The following is a 19,336-nucleotide window of genomic DNA, read 5'->3' on the forward strand; positions in this document are numbered from 1 at the left end:
TGAGTGATGGAAGTGAACTTACTTTGAAAAGCTAGCTGTGGAGACTAGACTGCAGGTACAGGCCAGGTAGGCTGAGCAACCAGTTAGGAAGCGGAGAGGGCATGGACTGCAGGGATCATAGTGGAGATGGTGAAAATGGGCCACGTTTGGAATACATCTGGAAATGGGTTGGGTATAGGGTGTAAGGGAAAGAGTTCTCATCTCGACTTCCAAGATTTTTGGCCATAGCAATCTGGTAAATGTTTGTGCCACATACTGGGATTCAGGAGTGGGTCGTTTTTGTGTTTTTCGAGGAGTACAAGGCAAGTTCTGTTTGCAAGTGTTTTTAGAGTCTTAGTAGCCATCTAAACGGAGATGTCAGGGAGGCTGTTAATTGGAAATGTAAATTGGAAAGTCTCCAGCCTCTTTGGTCTGGGTAAGACCGCTTGGGGATGGCTGAGTAGAGTAGACGGAAAGGCAGAGGGCTACGGGCTCTGCCCTGAGGTCAGGCAGGCAGTATTTGGAGGTCAGGGAGGTGCAGCCAAGCAGTCAGGGAGGTAGGACGAGAACCTGAGGCCCAGGGAAGCCCAGGAGTTGCCACTGGAGCTCCAGGAAGTGGGGGTGGGAGCTGAAAATTTGGCCAGAGGGTGCTCCTGGTGCCCCTGACCAGAGTGGTTTCGGTGGGTGACTAGGTGGAAAGGGCTGATTGGAGTAGGTGCAAGTAAGGTGAAGAATGGCAGACAGGGAATCAGGACAGCCTTTTTGAGGTTTTTTGCTAAGAAGGAACAAAGAAATGTGATGGTAACTAGAAGGGATATGGAGTCAAGTGAGGGGGTTTGTTTTGTATTTTATGATCTGTGATACAATGTGCCAATGACGGTGACTCGATAAAAAAATTACTCCGCCAGATATTACACACACTGCTTTACAGGTTTTATCTCATTGATTCTTCTTGCCACCCATAGAGGCAGAGAGTGACGGCATCCCCGTTTTGCTAAGGCTCAAGGTAACTGGTAAAGTCGCACAGCTAAGGTTACGAGGAAGCTGTGGACTTGATGTGGACTTGATCCCAGATCTGTGCTCTTAATCCTCTGTGGAAAGATCGTAGAATTTTCTCTAGAGTACACTCTGATTCTTTTTTTGTGGGAAATAACTTAGCCATTGCTCTGACGAGCATTTAGAAAATAGAAAGGTGGGGCGCCTGGATGGCTCAGTGGGTTAAGCATTTGACTTCAACTCGGGTCCTGATTATCTCATGGTTCCTGAGTTCAGGCCCCACGTCAGGCTGTCTGCTGTCAGCACAGAGTCTGCTTCGGGTCCAGTGTCCCCCTCTCAGTGCCCCTCCCCAGCTTGTGTGTGCTTTCTCTCTCAAAAATAAATAAAACATTAAAAAAAAAAATGGTATTGGGTGCCTAACTGATTCAGTCATTAGAGCATGCGACTCTTGATCTTGGGGTTGTAAATTTGAGCCCCACGTTGGGTGTAGAGATTGCTTAAAAACAAAATCTTTTTAAAAATAATAACAAATAGAATGATAGACCAGGTATTCTCATGATTGTATGTTTGTGACATCTAAAAATAATTTATGTCATTTATACCATGCGAGGAAGCATGGATGACTTAGTGCTTTTTTTTTAAGTTTATTTATTTATTAGAGAGAGAGAGAGAGCACACAAGTGGAGGGGGGCGGACAGAAGGGTAGACAGAGGATCCAAAGTGGGCTCCGTACTGGTTGCAGAGAACCCAGTGTGGGGCTCGAACCCACAAACTGCAAGATCATGACCTGAGCCAAAGTCGACTCTTAACCAACTGAGCCACCCAGGCACCCTGTATTCATTTTTTATAAAATGGGGTTTGCATACCTTTTTATTCTCTCCCCCACCCCAATTTTGGATTTATCAACAAGTTCTTATGCAAAGCCTGTTTTTCTGTCACGTTGTAAAAATGGGAACTACTGCCATATACTCATGCAAATTGATATGCACTGCCTTAACTCTCTTAACATTCCTCTGTTTCCCACCCCCTGGGCCTATAAGAAGTTGATTAGATGTTCTGTCCCAGTATTTGCTCCAAGCAAATGCTTGTGGCTCTGCATCCTGAGGTGAATGGTTGCACAGCCCTCACCTGGCCTCTGATCCTTCACAGCCCACCCTGAACATTACCCGGGAGATTCGCTTTATCTCTAGTCCTACTCAGAGTCTTGTAGCTCCCGCCGGTGCTCCTGAGGATAAAGTCCAGTCCCTCTCCGTCCCACCTCTGTAGCTTTCATCAAATTCAGAGGGGCCTAGGACCCCTCAGAGGTAAAACAGAACAAAACAACAAAACCATTGTTCTGTGATAGGTTATATTTCTGTCATCCAAAGTTTTGATGCTGTTCTGTTTCATTGAACTTTGTGTATATCTTGTTTCCATAGTGAGACTTTATACTCCAGTTGGGAGACTTCTTTTTTCTTTCATAGTCGCTATAGAGGTCTAGCGTGGGATTGGATAAGTGTTGGATGTTATTGCACAGAAAGAAAGTTGTGTACATATATGTTACTGACATTCATATATAAGGAAATTCTGACAAGCAGGTAAAAAGCCTGGAAGAGAGAGAGAGAATCCCAAGCAGGCTCTGCACCCTCCACGGCACACAAACCGTGAGATCAGGACCTGAACCCAAGAGTCGGATGAGTAGCTGACTGAACCACCCAGACTCCCCCTGGCAAACTTTTAGTTACAGTCCTGAGACGTGTGGATATTTTGCCTAAGTGTGGAGTGAGCTCAGTTTTACGCATGTTAAACATGGTGAACCCCAAATGGTGCCTTACCAAGTAGAGTTTAGTAAACCAACTAACCGGGTGCTAATCAGCCCCTTCTGTTTAAATATCAGAAAAACTAAATGAACCACTCCATAGTTTTATAATTTCCGATTTCTGCTAGCTGTCGTTATTCCCCAAACTCTGCTTTTAGTCAGCTCTTGAGTGAAAATAAAAGTATATGTCTTAGTAAAATAAATTCAAGGTAACAGTGCTGTTTTAGAGCTATAGTTTGTGGACATGAACTCTTCAATATTTAGCTAAATAAAGGTCAACAGAGTACTGCACCCGCCGATGCCAGATTTGCCCAGTGTTTATCAATCTCACCCTTCTGACAAAAGAAAGGGTTTAAAATATTCTCTAAGCTAAGTCTAGGATGTTAAAGATCAGAGACTTTTTTTAAGCTACTTATTATTTATTTTTGAGAAAGAGAGTGGGAGCAGGGAAGGGGCAGAGAGCAGGCTCCGTGCTGTCAGTTTAAGAGCCCAAGCATCGCAGAGCCTGACGTGGGGCTCGAACTCATGAAACTGTGAGATCATGACCTACGCCGAAATTAAGAGTCGGACGGATGCTCAACTGATGGAGCCACCCAGGCGCCCCAGGATCAAAGAGGTTCTTGAGAACAATTAGGTGACCCCCCAAATGTTGTAAAACGGTGGTCCATAAGCTGAATCGGACCGACAGATACGTGGCCAGAGCAAAGGAGTGACTGCGCCCTTTAGACAGACATGTATTTTCCAGCTCACCTGAGTTCTTAATACTCCCGTTTTAAGCCAGCCATTAAAGAGAATTTGTAAAGCCATACCACTCTTCTCACTAATTTTCTTTTGTTCTTTGGAAAGCGTAGTTCTTTCATAAGATATGTTATTTATCTCAACACATGATGGTTTGTTGTGCTTAGTTGTAAATGAATGTTTAAAAAAATTTTCAGTTTTATTTTTTTATAAGTTTGTTTATTTTGAGAGAGAGACAGTGTGTGTAACTGGGGGAGGGGCAGAGAGAGACAATCCCCAGCAGGCTTGGCGCTCGCTGTCAGAGCAATCCCACCAACCTGAGCAGAAATCAGGAGTCGGATGCTTAACTGACCTGAGCCACCAGGCACCCCTCTCAGTTGTAATTTCTAATTTGGCAAATATCAGTAGCTATAACCCACGTAAACAGAGGCTCTTTGAAGTCTTCAGTGATTTTTAAGAGAGTATATAAAGGGGTCTTGAGACCAGAAAAGTTTGTGAACTACTGTTCAAATGGAATGAATGCTTATTGTAATTAATCAGCATGTAGGGCAGTTTTCCCATGTTTCTATGTATGTTCCAGCTCCCACTTGGAATGTTTTTTGACTACCTAAAAGATACTGGCCAATATAAAGTTTTGATTTTTTAAACTGTTTCTGATGCCTGATTTATAACTTGAAGCAAGTTGAATGATCCTATAATATCAGTACTGCAGTAACCACAAATTGCACCGTCCTGTGTGGTACTCCATTACTGTTCCAAATGCTAACCTGATTCCTTATTTGTTTGGTTCAATTGTGTATGCGGGCTTTAACTGAATTGTCTGATCCAGTAGAAAATGGCTGTTGGAAGTATAGGATTAACCAATATGATAGTTTTCCCTGTTTCACAAGTAGCTATCAAACATGCGAAAAATATAACTCGAATTCACTATCTGTTTGAAACTAATGTAATGAGCTTGCAATGTTTAGGAGTCCCTAATCAGACCTAGTTGTTAATGAAGGGGTAACGTTTCCAGCCATAAAGTTTTGCTAACATTTACAAGAGAAATAGTCATACCAGAAATAGTTAATCCAGCCTGATTTATTTATTTATTTTTTAACCTTTATTTTTTTTGAGACAGAGAGAGACAGAGCATGAACAGGGGAGGGTCAGAGAGAGGGAGACACAGAATCTGAAACAGGCTCCAGGCTCTGAGCTGTCAGCACAGAGCCCGACACGGGGTTCGAACTCATGGACCTCGAGATCACGCCCTGAGCCGAAGTCAGCCGCTTAACCGACTGAGCCACCCAGGCGCCCCTACTCCAGCCTGATTTAAATAACCGGACACAAGAAGGCACATTTTTCATCTTGCCAAAAAGAGCAACTTAAAATAGAGGTCACACGTGTAGCTTCCCTTCATTAATAGCTGTGGAAGCTGTTGTACTTTGCCATTGTTCATTTGGCCTGAACAGGTTTTAATATTAAAAAAAACATGGACTGTTTACTTAAAATTACTCACTTAGGAAATACTATTAAATGAGATTCCTAGTCTCAGAGGATCCTTGTTCCTTATTGCAGTCAGGGGTCATATAACTTAAGCCCTGAGAAGTTAAGGGAGCTTGACGGATATCTGGAGAAAGATGTTCCAAGCAGAGGGAATAACAGATGCTGAAGCCCAGATGTAGAACCTTGTCTAGAGTATAGTTGGCATAGTTCCTTAAATGTTTTATTTTGTAAATATCAAGATCATGGTAGAAGAAATGGGATGGGGATTAAAGAATACAGTCATCATGATGAATAAAGTAAAATGATTTAAAAAAAGAAAATCTAGAAAAGGAGGGGAGTCGCCCATAATCCTTGCACCTAAAGATAACCGCTGCTACCATCTTGGTCTCTAACCTTTCCAACTTTCTTAAGCTTCTTAAAACGTCACCGAGCATCTGTATTAGTTTACTAGGGTTGCCATAACAAAGTACCACAGACTGGATGGCTTACACAACAGGATTTAGCCCAGGAGGCTAGAAGTCCAAGATCAAGGTGTCAACAGGTCTAATTCTTCCGAGACCTCTCCCCTTGGCTTGCAGATGGCTGCCCTCCCGCTGTGTCCTCACAAGGTCTCGTCTCCATGCACTCGAGCATCCCTGTTTTCCTTTGTGTGTCTAAATTTCCTCCTCTTATAAGGATACCAGTCAAATTGGATTAGGGCTCATCCTAATGGACTTGTTTTAGTTTATTTATATATATATATATATATATATATTTTTTTTTTTTTTTTTTTAAGAGTTTTTGGGTTTGTTTTTGGGGGGTCTTTGGTTGTTTTTAGGAACTCCATACGCAGCAAGGGGCTCGAACTCACAACCCCAAGATCAAGAGTTACATGCTCTACCTTCTGGGCCAGCCAGGTGCCCCCAGTGGACCCATTTTAACTTAATCACCTCTTTGAAGGCCCTATAACCAAATACTGTCACACTCTGAGGTACTAGCGATCAGGGCTTCGACATACAAATTTGCAAGGACACAGTTCAGCCTACTACGCCATCTTTGATATTTGCCAATCTCCCTGACATGATTGTGTGTTCTTTTGGTATATTCATCTTCATTAGTGCAGGCTTGTAAATTAAACAATAGTAATAGCTATAGTTCTACATAATGATTCCCCCTCCCCCCTCCGCTGCCCAGCCAAAATAGGATTATTAAAGATTTAGATTTAGGGGCGCCTGGGTGGCTCAGTCGGTTAAGCGGCTGACTTCGGCTCAGGGCGTGATCTCGCAGTCCATGAGTTCAAGCCCCGCGTCAGACTCTGTGCTGACAGCTCAGAGCCTGGAGCCTGTTTCAGATTCTGTGTCTCCCTCTCTCTGACCCTCCCCCGTTCATGCTCTGTCTCTCTCTGTCTCAAAAAAAATAAACGTTAAAAAATTTAAAAAAAAAAAGATTTAGATTTAACTCTCTCTGGATGAAAGACATTGCATTGTCTGGCTTTTTGCTTATAATGTCACAAACATCCTTTAATTTTGTGTTTGCTAGGGAACACAATCCAGTAGAGCTGAATAATCCAGTTGACTATGTGGATGGAAAACGCCAGTATTTTCCAAATGAGCCATTCAGCTATGCTTTCAGGTTTATTCTGTTTCCTCTCAAATACCATCTGTGTTACTTAATATTACCTTCAGCCAGCTGAGTCTTCTGCTTACATTTATGTTAGAAGGAAATTGTTTTCACCATCATTGTACCTGGGAAGTTAGTATAACATGACTTGCCTTAAAGTATTCTTAAAAATCAACACGTGACAGGGCGCCTGGGTGGCTCAGTCAGTTAAGTCTCCCAAGTCCTGATTTCAGCTCAGGTCATGAGATCAAGCCCCTCACAGGGCTCTGTGCTGACAGCCTGCTTTGGATTCTCTCCCTCCGTTGCGCGCACGCGCTCTCTCTCTCTCTCTCTCTCTCTCTCTCAAAATAAACAAACATTTAAAAAAGAGAGGGGACCTGACTGCAGAGTGAGTGCTCACGTCTGTACCACCTAAAATCCTCTACCGCCCCTGGCAACTCCCTCCCACTTGCTCAGACAGAAGCCTGGGAGCCACCATCATCGGCTGCGGCTGCTCTTTTGGGCTTCTCAGGCAATCTGGCAGCAAATCTTACCAGCTTAGACCCCCGCCCCCCCATATCTGGAATTGTGCTACTTCTCACTACCTTCACTGGCTCGAGCCGGTATTTTCCTTTGCCAGGATAATTGCAGTAGGGCCCGGCTCCCTTCGCTGTCTTCTGCACACGGCAGTCAGAGGAAGCCTATTTGAAAAAGCAAGTCAGATCCTGTGCCCCCTCTGTTCAGAGTTCCAGTGGCTTCTCAGGCCAGTAATAGTTGGAGCCCTTAACCGTCTACTGCTTTTCCAAGTCACTGACTCAGATTTAGCTGAGTTGGAATCTTGCTGCTCTTCAGCATTGCAGGCAAGATCCCACCTAAGGGTCTTAGCACTTGGCTGTTCCCTCTACTTGGAAGAGTCTCCTCAGCTGTGCAGAAGTCCTGCTCCTTCCCCTCGGCTCTTTAGCCATGACACCTGGTCGCAGTGAGGCTTTCCTTGATCCCCCCCATTGAAAATCCTAGCTCCTCCCCCATTACTCCTGCTCCACAACACCACAGGCTGTCATGCTACGTGATATGTACTTTTGTTTTGTCATTATGTGGTTCCCACTAGAATGTAAGCTCCGTGGGGGCAGGCGTTGTTGTTTTGTTTACTGCTTGTTCCCCCCATTGCCTAGAAAAGTGCCTGGCCTCTAGCAGATGTTCAAGTATTTATTCCAGTTGAACCAATAGTAGCGGGAGTCCCACCTTGGGAAACACTGAGATATACTGGGAACACCTCCCAGGCTGGAGTCCCTCCAGTGGGCTTTTCTCCAGAGTTATGTGGTAAGTGCTGCTCAGTTACCTCTGGGAGTCTGGCCGGTTGGGGGCTCAGCATTTAAGGCAAATTTAAGGCAAGCTTGGAACTTGCCTGAATTTGAAGCTTTTTCCAGAGGTAATAGTTCAGATGCCAGGGAGAGAGGTAGGAGGAGAGACAAGCCGGCAGGATCGGTTGGGAAGGCATCCCTGGGAGAGTTGCTTAGTGCCCAGGCACAGGAAGAAAATCGGTGTCCCTGCCCTCCCCCAACCTCGTCCCCCACCTGGCCCCAGTGCTTTGGCTCTGTTCCGGAAAACACCCAGAAATGGCCGAAGCCTCAGCCTGAACTCAGGTATAGTGGCTTGAAACTTATGGGATGGGTTTGTGTGGTTTCTTCCCTGAGCTACTTACCAGGCTTTGGGATTTTTGGAAATGAATCAGAGAACTAGCCACCCTCTTTGGGCTTTTTCACAAGAGAGAAACCATGGCTTGAATAATTGAAAATTTTATCCTTGGCGCCTTCAGGTGACTCTTAGCTGATCAAGAGGACACCGTTTTGATTTCATGCGGCCACGGCGGCTGTTCCTCCTGAGGTAGTTTGAGAGTCTGTTCCAACAAATGAGCACACCCTTAGCCTCAGAAATGCATGATAAGAGCAAAATGAAAGGAATAGCCTCTTCCCTTCCAAGGCACTTCGTATTCATGATACTGATGCTGATGGTTTTCAACTATCGTGGACCCAAATTGATCAACATTTAGACACGTAAACTCTCGATGAAGTTTATCAAAGCTACGGAGGTGGGGGGTGGGGTGTCTCTCCAGGCTGGGTTCAGTCGTCGCTTCACCTGTAACAAAACCACGTGCCCCTTCCTGTGGTTACCCTGGTCGGTACCGGAAGCCCTGGGAACAAGTTTAAGGGACGACGACTTTCGGCCTTTTTTGCATGTTAGCATCTGTATTTCCACGGAGTAATAACGAGCAGCTAGATCTAGGCTTACAGGTTCCCCTGGAGTTGCTAGTATCTTGAATTTCTTTCCATTTATTTTAGGAGTAAAAGTCCCTCGCAATTTTCGACTGTTGGAAGAACTGGAAGAAGGCCAGAAAGGAGTAGGAGATGGCACAGTTAGCTGGGGTCTAGAAGATGACGAAGACATGACACTTACAAGATGGACAGGGATGATAATTGGGCCTCCAAGAGTAAGCGTCGAGCTACGGCTATAAATGTCAATGTCTTAAATTCACTGTGCCTCCTTTTAAGAAATATTAGCCTTATCACGGAAAAAGCTCACCAATGGTATATTTTCTGAAATGTGGCTATTCTTTTTTGACCAGTTTCAGTTTATATATTTGAACCTCCTCTGATGCTGTTTAATCCCTCCACATGGTAAGCAAAAACCTGTTTAGACTCCTAGTGTGAATTTACATGACAATGTAGACAGTGAGGTTTGAGGTAATTGCACCCTCAGATGTAGTTTCGAACAAACTCTGGGGCTTATCAGATAACAAGGCTCCAGACACAGCCAGGGTTCTGAGAAGACCCGGTCGAAACGAACTTTGGCCTTCACAGTTGTGGTTTTCATTCACTGTGTCCCAGGTCGGGACCCATGCACCCATATCTTAATTCATCGGGCTGTTCAGTAAAGGCTTCTTGCCTGCCTGGTTGGCTCTGGTCCGTTCCAGGCACGTTGAGACCCAGAGGCCTTTGTGAAGAAGACAGTGACAACGGGGGTGAGAAAACTGACCTCTCCTTTAGAGTTTCGTGATTTGCGAGAGTTCCCAGGCTTCATGGTGCCAGCTGACTTTGTTTTAGCATACATAGTGAAACCCCCAAGAAATGTCATCTAACTCTCATGAGAACCTGTTGTTAGGTTCTCCTGTAGTTAGGTTCAGCCTCTGGTTGCATTTGTTTTACAGGTGAGGAAATAGAAAAATGAAGTTCCTCGCCCAGAGTCACGTAGCTGCTAATGCCCATAGGGGTCCTGGCTCCAGACTCTGTGTTCCTAACCACTGTGCTACATTGTCTCCCCGCTGCTTAGATTGTGAGTTTTCCTCTGTTCCCATTTGAGAATTACCTGGAGTGTTAAGCAGTCAGTTAACGTAGGAGCGAAGAAATAGATTCCTGTAATGTGACACTTGTTGCAGACAATAGGAGATTCTGCCTGAATGGAGCAAGACCTTTCCTTCTTCTGCTTGTGCTTCAAGATGCTGGTGCTCTCCTTCTTCTCACTGCGTGCCCAGGCCCTCCACCAGCTCTGTGGGGAGTAGGAAGACACGTGGGATGTGGTCCCGGCTGGAACAAGGAAGAGGGCCATGCTCACTAAGTGTTAGGACCATCTGATGTTCATCTTGGACCGTCATAAACACTGATGGTGAATGGCTAGCTTTGCCATTCAACGTTACTTGTTGAGTCATTTTTGACCCTGTACTTTTGGTTTTTTGGGTTTTGAAAACCTATCCAATTTACTATTTTTACTCATTTGTTTATCTTTTTTTTTTTTAATCTCTGAAAACCAGGATTTATGGATCTATAAAATACTGGGGGAAACCTGATCTAGAAAGCTAGTTTCTTCATGGAAATCATTTCTCGGTGTCTCTGAGAGTCCACTGCGTGGTTGACAGCTTCCTTCACTACATCTCTTCTCTTCCTGAGAATGGGTTAGGTTTCTCAAGGATGAGAATTATTCTTCCCTCCCCCTTACTCTCCAGAGCACCTGGAGATGACTCAGAATCAAGTAGTTGTTCAATAGATTTATTAATCAACCGACTGCTTTTTAGGTTCTAACAAATTAAGAATGAACCAATGTACAACATTGAGAATCTACTAAATACTGCTGAGTTACACAGTGAAACAATGAATGAACAAAATGAACCACCAAATCCCATTGAAAATATTCTGTTCTACCTACAACACCTTGGATGACCCTGAGTTTCACTTTAGTGATTTCCGTAGGGAGCTAACTTGCAGTGAGTGGCTGCGGTACACACAGTGCCTGCCTTCCACACGTTCTTTTTTCTTTTTTCTTTTTTTTTTTTTAATAACAGCTTTACTGGGTAAAAACTCCTATATCCTAGGATTTGAAAACTGTAGAATACACCTTTAAACTGTACAGTTCAGTGGTTTTTATCATATTCAGAATTGTGCACCTGTCAGTAATTTCAGAACATTTCGTTACTCCGGAGAGAAACCTCCCCCATCAGCAGTCACTCCCATTCTGTCTCCCGTCCCCATCCCTCCCCTTTGACAGCCTTTCATTTACTTTTTGTCTCTGTGAATTTGTCTCTTCTGAACATTTCATATAAATGGAATTACACAATATGTGGTCTTTTGTGACGAGCTTTTATTTATTTAGCATGTTTTCAAGGTTCATACATGTTACAGCACTTACCAGTAGCTCATTCCTTCCTATGGCTGAATGACGTTCCATTTTGTGGATAGACCACATTTTCTTCACTCATTAATTGATTGACAGACATTTGAATTTTTTCCATATTTTGCCAATTATGAGCAATGCTGCTATGAATTTTTGTGTATAGGTTTTTGTGTGGACATATGTTTTCATTTCTCTTGGGCATATACCTAGGAGTGGAACTGCCTGGATCATATGGTAACTTTATGTTGAACATTTTAAATAACTGTCAGACTATTTTCCAAAGCGGCTGCACCATTTTATATTCCCACCCAACAGTACATGAGGGTGTTGGTTTCTCCACACCCTCACCAACGCTTGTTATTGACTTTTTTTTTTTTTTCTTTTTTTTATCCCTGTCATTATGCTTGCCCTGGATCCCCAAGGTTAAAAGCAAAGTTGTAAAGGGAACTGTCTGCTTCTGGGTGCTTCCTATGACCAGTCTATTTTATGACTAGCATCCCTTATACAAGGGATAAACTGTGACTTTGCAATATCAACATAGTTATTAGTATCTAAATAGAGCACTTGAGTAACTTATCTCCCTATTGTATTTTTGCTGCTGTATGACTCAACAAGAAAATCTTCCATCAAAAGTGGTCCAGCAAAAAAAAAAAAAAAAAAAGATCCAGAAACTCTAGGAATTTACTCCGCTCTTTTTAATGTGTTGCCCAGAGGCCTCTATGTACAAAATTATCGAATGCAGCATTTTCAGTAGTAGCAAAATATTGGAAACCACCTCAGTGTCTTTCAGCAGACCATAGCATGTACTGTTTAGGTGTTGAAAGACAGGAGCCAGATTTATGTGTGCTCAACTGGAACGCTTTCCGTGATATTTAAGGGCGAAAAGGAAGGTACAAGGCAGTATAGAATATGCTGCCGCTGAGGAGGTGGGGGAGAGCAGGAGGTCGTACATACACTGTGTTTACAGTACTTTTGGAAGAACATAAAAGAAATTGGTGACAGTGGTTGCCTTCTTCAAAAGAGATCTAGCTGGCTGGGGCCAGCGTGGAAAGGAGGCTTATTTTTTTGCCATTTTCCTTTTTGTACTTTGAGTTGCTTTAAAGTTTCTCATCCAAGTGCCATTTGCAAAATTCTGACATAATGTCCAACTGTCTCCAACAGAGAACAGGTTACAGAGTAGCCAGGTTACAGGGCAGTTTCGCAGCCTGAGCGCCATTCACGTCTTGAGCTGGATCCTTCTTTGTTGCGGGGCTGTCTTGTGCATTGTAGGGTCAGCAGCACCCCAGGTCTCTGCTCACTGGATGCCAGCAGCACCTCTCTCCTCCAGTTTGGACAACCATTAATGTCTCCAGATGTTGGGGTGGGGGGCTGGGCAGAAATTGCCTGGGTTGAGAAACACTGATCTGCCTCTGGAGTTCTCCAAGATAATGTTTCTGTGCGTGGGTTAGAGCCTGGGTGTGTGTTCATACACGTACTTCTCTAAAAGGCCCTACACATGCTTAAGAACGGAACATAATTGCACAAGTGTGTGAACTAAAAGGAGACTGATCCTTTCCCCCATTTCATTATACTCCCCGCAGACTGTGTGTGTTCCTACTGGCTTTTGCTTTTGGGTACACAAACATAAATGCATATCCTTTTTAATAAAAATGAGACCTTGCTCTACACAATGTTTTGCAGCTTCGTGTTTTTCACATAACAGATGGTGGAAGTCTTTCCTTATCAGCGCATGTTGATCTGTCTCTTTTTAAAAAGCTTTATGTGACATGTATGATACGTGAATATATCCTCATAAAAATTCTCAAACAATACAGAATATGTAAAGGAAGAAGTTTACTTTGTTCCCCTTAACTCTTTGTGTCAGGAAAAGAGAAAACCATGCTAGGTATCTCAAGAAAGCTAATTTAATAAAGGAAGGTGATCAGATTGGTGTTGGACTGCAAAAGCAGAAAAGGCACAGTGTGGGAGCACAGAGCTAATGCAGCAGGAAACAGTAACTTAGCCCTGGGGCCAGGAAGACTTGGGGGGGCACGGGCCGTCAGAACCAAGCACCTGGAGGAGTGGTCCCAGGAGGCAGTGAAAATGCTTGGGGACGGTGAAAGACGCTAGAAGTCAGAGCAGCTCTCAATGCCACAATGAGGGGCTCAGTGAGGGGCTCATGTAGGCGACATGGCAGGAAGAGAAATCTAATGGACAGGAACAAGTGCCTCCTTTCTCCTTTGTATTTTACATTAGATGATTGTGTGGTTAACTTGACAGTTTAGTCTTCAGGTTGAAGAATATTCAGGTGGTGCCGGCATTAACTCAGAGAAATGAATAATTAATGTCACCTGAAGATGGGTCCAGTGGCTTGCTCAGAAGGATACCCTGGTGGCCGGTGGGAAGAGGGAGAGGCTTGGTACAAAGGAAGGTTGTGTCTCATCACTGTCTGGAGGGGTGTTTTGCAGGTGCCGGTTTAAGCTCTAAGCCCACCTTTCTCAGCTCTGCTTTGAATACTGGGGCCAGGACTCTGCAAACTACATTTTTCCTTTGTCAGCTGGTGCTCTATTGGGTTCCTCCAATCAGGGACGCAGGAGAGCGCCTGAAAGGCAAGAAGGGCCTGTTCTGTCAGCGCCACTCTGGTAATGGCCCTTCATCCCAGCATCAGCAATGGGTCTCAGCCTCCATCCAACTCCAGGGGGCGCTCCCGGAGCTGGCCCACAGTGCCTCCTCAGAGGTCTGGGTTCAGCTCTGGAGACCTGTGACCCTGAGCCTCTAGGTCTGAAAAACTGGCTTATTCCCTCTGTTCCCCCAGCCAAGGGACACCACTGCTTTCTGCCGGTTCCCTCTGTGTTAGCTCGGATCCCTTTCTGCCTTTTCAGTCCAGTGACACCTGTTTAACCACTTCCCTATATTAAATTCTCTGTTAAAGTACCTAGTGCGGTATCTCCCTTCCTGGGCTGTCCCTACCTGCCATATCCCTGCTCTCCAGATTAACTGGGAACAGCATTCAGTACCTCCCCTCTCACACCTCTTCCTGTGCATTTTCCTTCCCATCTTCAGAGCCATTCCATTAAGGATTTCTCACCTTTTAAAGGGCCCACCGCTCGTTCTCACGTAGCATGTGCCCACCTTGTGCATCACACGTAACTTGTGTATACCTGTGTCAGATTTCAACTGAGGAGCAGTTGTCTGGTTGACCTGAATCACCTTTTTATATACTGAGATTTTGTCATTTTGCTTGTTTTTGCAATCAGTACCTTTTCCTTTTCTCACGTATCATACAGTTTAAAGATAAATTTTATTTCATAATACTTCTAGGCTTAAAGAAAAGGTGCAAAGGTAGTATGGAACGTTCCCATGTGTTCCCCTCCCCCCCCCCCCCCCCACCTTTCCCTGTTGTTAGCATCTTATGTTGGGATAGTACATTTGTTACGACCAGTGATCCAGATACGGATGGCTTACTGTTAACCAAAGTCCATATTTTATTCAGGTGTTCTTAATTTTTACCTTGTGTCTATTTTCTATTCCAGAATCCTATCCAAGATACCACATTATATTTTGTCATCCTGTCCCACAAGGGTGGCTGTGGCTGTGACAATTTCAGGTTTTTCTTGTTTCTGTTGCCCTTGACAGTTTTGGAGAATACTGGTCAGGTGTTTTGTAGAATGTCTGTATTGGAATTTATCTGATGTTTTTCATCATGATTAGGCTGGGATTATCTCCTGTATATAGTTTAGGCCCAGGAGAAGTTTGTAATCTCTAGGCTCTGGGCTCGTAGTGTCTAATGCATGAAACAACCCGTGTGCACGTTCACATAGCCACACTTGGAGGGAGGTGTCTGCCTGCTTTTATAGGATGTACCTATTGTGCACCTTGATCTGTACCAAGAGCCACGTCTTGGCAGTCTTTGTCTGGGCCTCAGTCTTTGAAAAGACGACAAGGTACCCGATTTTATGAATATGCCGAATTTGTTGAGTCAGTCCCTTGCAGGTGGACATTTTGATTGTTTACAGTTATTTTTGCTGTTGCAGACAGTGTTCCACATTTTTGTGCATAAGTATGAGCCTGCCTGTAGGAAATACCTAGAAATGGCTTTGCTGGTTTGAGCTTGCGTGTTTCTCATTCTGATAGGCACTACCAAATTGCCCCATGAAGCTCAAGCCATGTCAACAAGGTGGAAAGCGTTTCGTGATCAAACGATGAATCTGGAACAGTGTTCCTCACAGAGGTACCATGTTCTAGCACCTCTTGGGGCACATTTCCTTTCTTCAGTGAAACCTTTTAGCAGTTCCCTGGAGCACTAGTAAACAGAACAAAAGAAGAAAACCAGAACCCTGTTTTCTACAAAAGTCTTGCTTTGGGCTTTTTAATGACCCTTCCGGTGTCTCTGTGTTCACTTGACTTGAGGCATTTTTTTCGTGGGTTTCAGTGAAATTGCCAGTTGAATGTCAATGGTCAGAAATTTAGTATTTCTTTTTTGCTTTCTAGGAAGTTCATCACAGAATGCCTATTTTTAAATTAGACTTGATAGTGTCAAGAGTTACGAGATTTAATGTATGGAATAATCAGAAACCTGTTACCAAGCTGTCCACCTTCTTAACCATTTTGATGTCGTTGTTAATAGAATGATTAGTAAAAGTATATCGAGGCTGATAAGCCGTAAAACGTTCTCACAGGTGAATAAATTGATGCATCAGAAACTCCAAAATGTAGATCCAATATTTTAAAAAGACTTACTTTGATAATTACCACAAGCCCATGCCCCCAGGGACTATTCTGTATAAGAGATTCTGTCTTTCAATTGTGTGACAAACCATTGAGCATGAATGCTGGACACATCCAGAGATGAACTTGGGCTCATACAGTTGACAGATATTGCTGAGTGAGTAGTTGCTGATGGAGACCATGCTAGATGCTAAGGATAGACCTTTTATCGTATTTTCCATAAATCCCTTTGGCTTCCTTCTTGAGTTTACTGATTTTTTTTTTTTAACTTGTAAAGAGCAATATTCAAGTCCAGGAACATTTGAGTACCGATTCGGTTGAGGCCCCTGCCCTTCTTGTTCTGAGTTTATCGAAGAAGGTCTGACATGAGACTTCAGATGGGGAGTCAGGAAGACTTCTGAGAGGAAGGTGCCCTTGAGCCAAAGAGCTAGGATGGACGCAGAGGCGCAACCAGTTTCGGGGCCCCAAGGTGGAGAGAAGTTGGGGCTAGATGGGGCGAAGAATAAAAAGAGAGGAAGGCAGGGGTGCGCAGCAGGGTCTGACCTTCTCGGGTCACTAGCAGCCACTGGAGGGGTTAGGCCAGCCGGGCCACTACTTGCTTTTGGAAGGTCAGTCAGGCTGCTATGTGGAGAGCAGATTGTAGGGGGAGCAAGAGAGCAGAGACCAGGGGTGCTTGAGAGGAGGTGCGTGGTGGAGGGAAGCAGGTGGGTGTGGAATCTCTCTTGGAGGTGGAAGCTGAGACTTTCTTGTGATTGGAAGGTAAGGGGTAAGAGAAAAGGGAATTCTAGGTGGCTGCCAGGTTTTGCTTTATCTAATGGCTAGATGGTGGTGCCACGTACAAGGGAAGAAGAGGGGAAGAGCAGGTTGAGTGAGGGTAGGTCGAAATCCAGAATTGAGTTTAGGTTTGTCACAGTTTGGAGTCCCTGTTACATGGATGTGTAAGGTTCCTGTGGGGATATTATGAATGCCTTCTTTTTTTTTTTTTTTTGTTTATTTTTGAGACAGAGAGAGACAGAGCACAAGCAGGGGAGGGAGAGAGAGAGGAGACACAGAATCTGAAGCAGCTCCAGGCTCTGAGCTGTCAGCACAGAGCCCGACGTGGGGCTCAAACCCACCAACCGTTGAGACCATGCCCGGAGCTTAACTGACTGAGCCACCCAGGCACCCCACATGAATGCCTTCTGAGTTTTAAAACATGTTTGAGTTTTTTGTCAGGGATTGATCACTGTTTAGACATAATGTTTTCAAGGATTTAAATCACGTCTTCTGTAATTTGTTTCCCCCAAAGACAGCTAGATGTCGCTGTTTACACAGGAGCCTTTACTGGTGCAGCAGGCACTGGGGAGGGGAACACTGGTGCCTGCGAGGGGGACCTATTGGAGGGTGGATGGCCTCTGCCTTCAAGGGGGCCAATATTATGGAGAGGCATCACCTTTCACGGTGGTGTTCAGACAAGTAAATGATAACACTGGGACTTCATAAAAGAACAGAAAGCTGGGACTAGCTTGTCCTGAGTGACATTTGACCAGGTGATGTTTGAACTGGGTCTCAGTGGATGTGTGGCAGCTCAGGTGGGGGCAGGGCGCTCTAGGCAGACGGAACAGCCTGCCAGCAGCAGTGCAGCGAGGAGTCCATCGGCCTGGGGGGTCGGACTTTGCCGTGTTTTTCTACAGAGCCCCCGTTGGCATTTGAAGGACAGGTTTTTCCTCCGCGGGCCTGGTATCTTTAGCCTCTCGCCTCACCCACTAAATGCCTGCAATCTCTCAGGTCAGTGTCAAGCCTGCAGGGAGAGGCGGCACCTAGCAGTTGAGCTCCCTCGTGTGGCGCCCAACCCCAGACGGATGATGGAGCGGGGAAGCAGCTCTCGCGTCTGCATCCGCGCCCTCTGACTTTGCTTTAATGTTGAAGCGAAGAGCTGCCTCTTCTCTGCTCTGCGCATAGTGGCATCTGATGCATTGGCTGATGTCCCTGGCGTGAGCAGACGTTTAGTGTTGCTTCCCGGAGTAAAGAATACTCCTCACACACCATTCCCAGAGCATGGGACAGATCTGCAAGGTAGAGAAATTAATAGAAAAACCAGTCCATCTGATTGGACTTAATACTAACTCAAAATGTCAATGATACTGTTTTAAATTGTCTGTCTTTTTATTCCCCCCCGAGACCAGAATTCATATACACTAGTGTGGAGACTAGTTACTACTAACTTAACAAGTAACAAGTAGCCTGTGTATAAAGAAAGCAGATGCACCAGTTCTGCAGGCAGGAATAAATGGGGTTTCAAGAGATCTGCCTTTTTGAATTCATGGTTTGTAATTGCCTGATGTCTCTGTACCTTTTTTTTTTCCAGACAATTTATGAAAACCGAATATACAGCCTTAAAATAGAATGTGGACCTAAATACCCAGAAGCACCCCCCTTTGTAAGATTTGTAACAAAAATTAATATGAATGGAGTTAATAGTTCTAATGGAGTGGTAAGTTGCTTTTCCTGCCCATACTTGTTTGGGTTGAGAAATGCTTTGTGTTTAACATCAGGGGCACTTTGGCCCCAATTCCGTGTATTCCTTGGTTCTTTGCTGACGAAATGCGTTGCAGTATGAACATATGCGGACTTGGGGTGAAGGCCTGTTCCCCAGCTGTATTTAAATCATCACTCATATGACACTTACTCTGGGCCAGCACCGTGCAGGTCACTTGGAGATACCGGCTCATTCCATTCATGAGGTAGAGATGAGGAAACCAAGGCCCAGAGATGCAAAATCTTATCCAGGATCATACTTTTACTTCCTGAGCCTTATTTGTGGTACATAGCATTTTTTTCTGTTTAACGGCCTCGTTTTATACTTATTTTTACTACCATATACGGAAAGCCAGTGTCACTTGTCGTAAGAAGGCAGTAACAGCAACAGTACAGTAAATGCTGCAAAATCAAAGTGATGTTAATACATTCTTCCTCCGTGTGTTTCTTGCCAAAGGCTTTGCACCTTTGAGACCTGCTCTCGTTCAAAGGGAAAATCAGCAAGGGCTGAAGGGTTTTACACGTTAACATCATGTGAACTAAGCCTTTGTTTTGAGGTACTCAGAAGACTTGAAAGCAGACTGGGAAGAGACGAGCCTTGTTGCTGTGTGTTCAGGGTTTAAGGTCATATCTGAGTTCCACCTGAAGTCCAGAACCCGGAACTCTACCCACACTTTGGAAAATTTCCTCTGGGAATTGCGAGCATAACTTGAGAGTGTGACTCTGGGGCAATCCTTGTCACGAGAGCGTGGACCTGGGCCACCGCCTGCCTTGGCTGTCCTACTGCCCTGTGCGTCGTTATCATCCACCAGGGTGTAGACTTGAGAAAGGACAGGCTCTGAGCAGTGGCAGCAGCCAGCCCAAGAGAAGAGGCCA

General features: G+C 44.6%; 1 protein-coding gene across 5 annotated transcripts in view; it reads left to right on the forward strand.

The window, feature by feature from the left end:
* Positions 1 to 19,336, forward strand: part of UBE2V1 (ubiquitin conjugating enzyme E2 V1) — a 30,994-nt gene that overhangs the window by 9,541 nt on the left and 2,117 nt on the right. For 2 of the 5 annotated variants that reach the window (XM_045444256.1, XM_045444255.1), the window contains exons 2-3: positions 8,914 to 9,062; positions 18,291 to 18,416. In XM_045444256.1, coding sequence (XP_045300212.1) covers positions 8,914 to 9,062; positions 18,291 to 18,416 — 275 coding nt within the window. Of the gene's footprint in view, positions 1 to 8,913; positions 9,063 to 9,231; positions 9,250 to 18,290; positions 18,417 to 19,336 lie in introns of those variants that run through there. The other 3 variants (XM_045444257.1, XM_045444259.1, XM_045444260.1) reach the window with 2 other exon arrangements.

The sequence above is a fragment of the Leopardus geoffroyi genome, chromosome A3, assembly GCF_018350155.1.
Source record: "Leopardus geoffroyi isolate Oge1 chromosome A3, O.geoffroyi_Oge1_pat1.0, whole genome shotgun sequence".
Lineage (NCBI taxonomy): Eukaryota > Metazoa > Chordata > Mammalia > Carnivora > Felidae > Leopardus > Leopardus geoffroyi.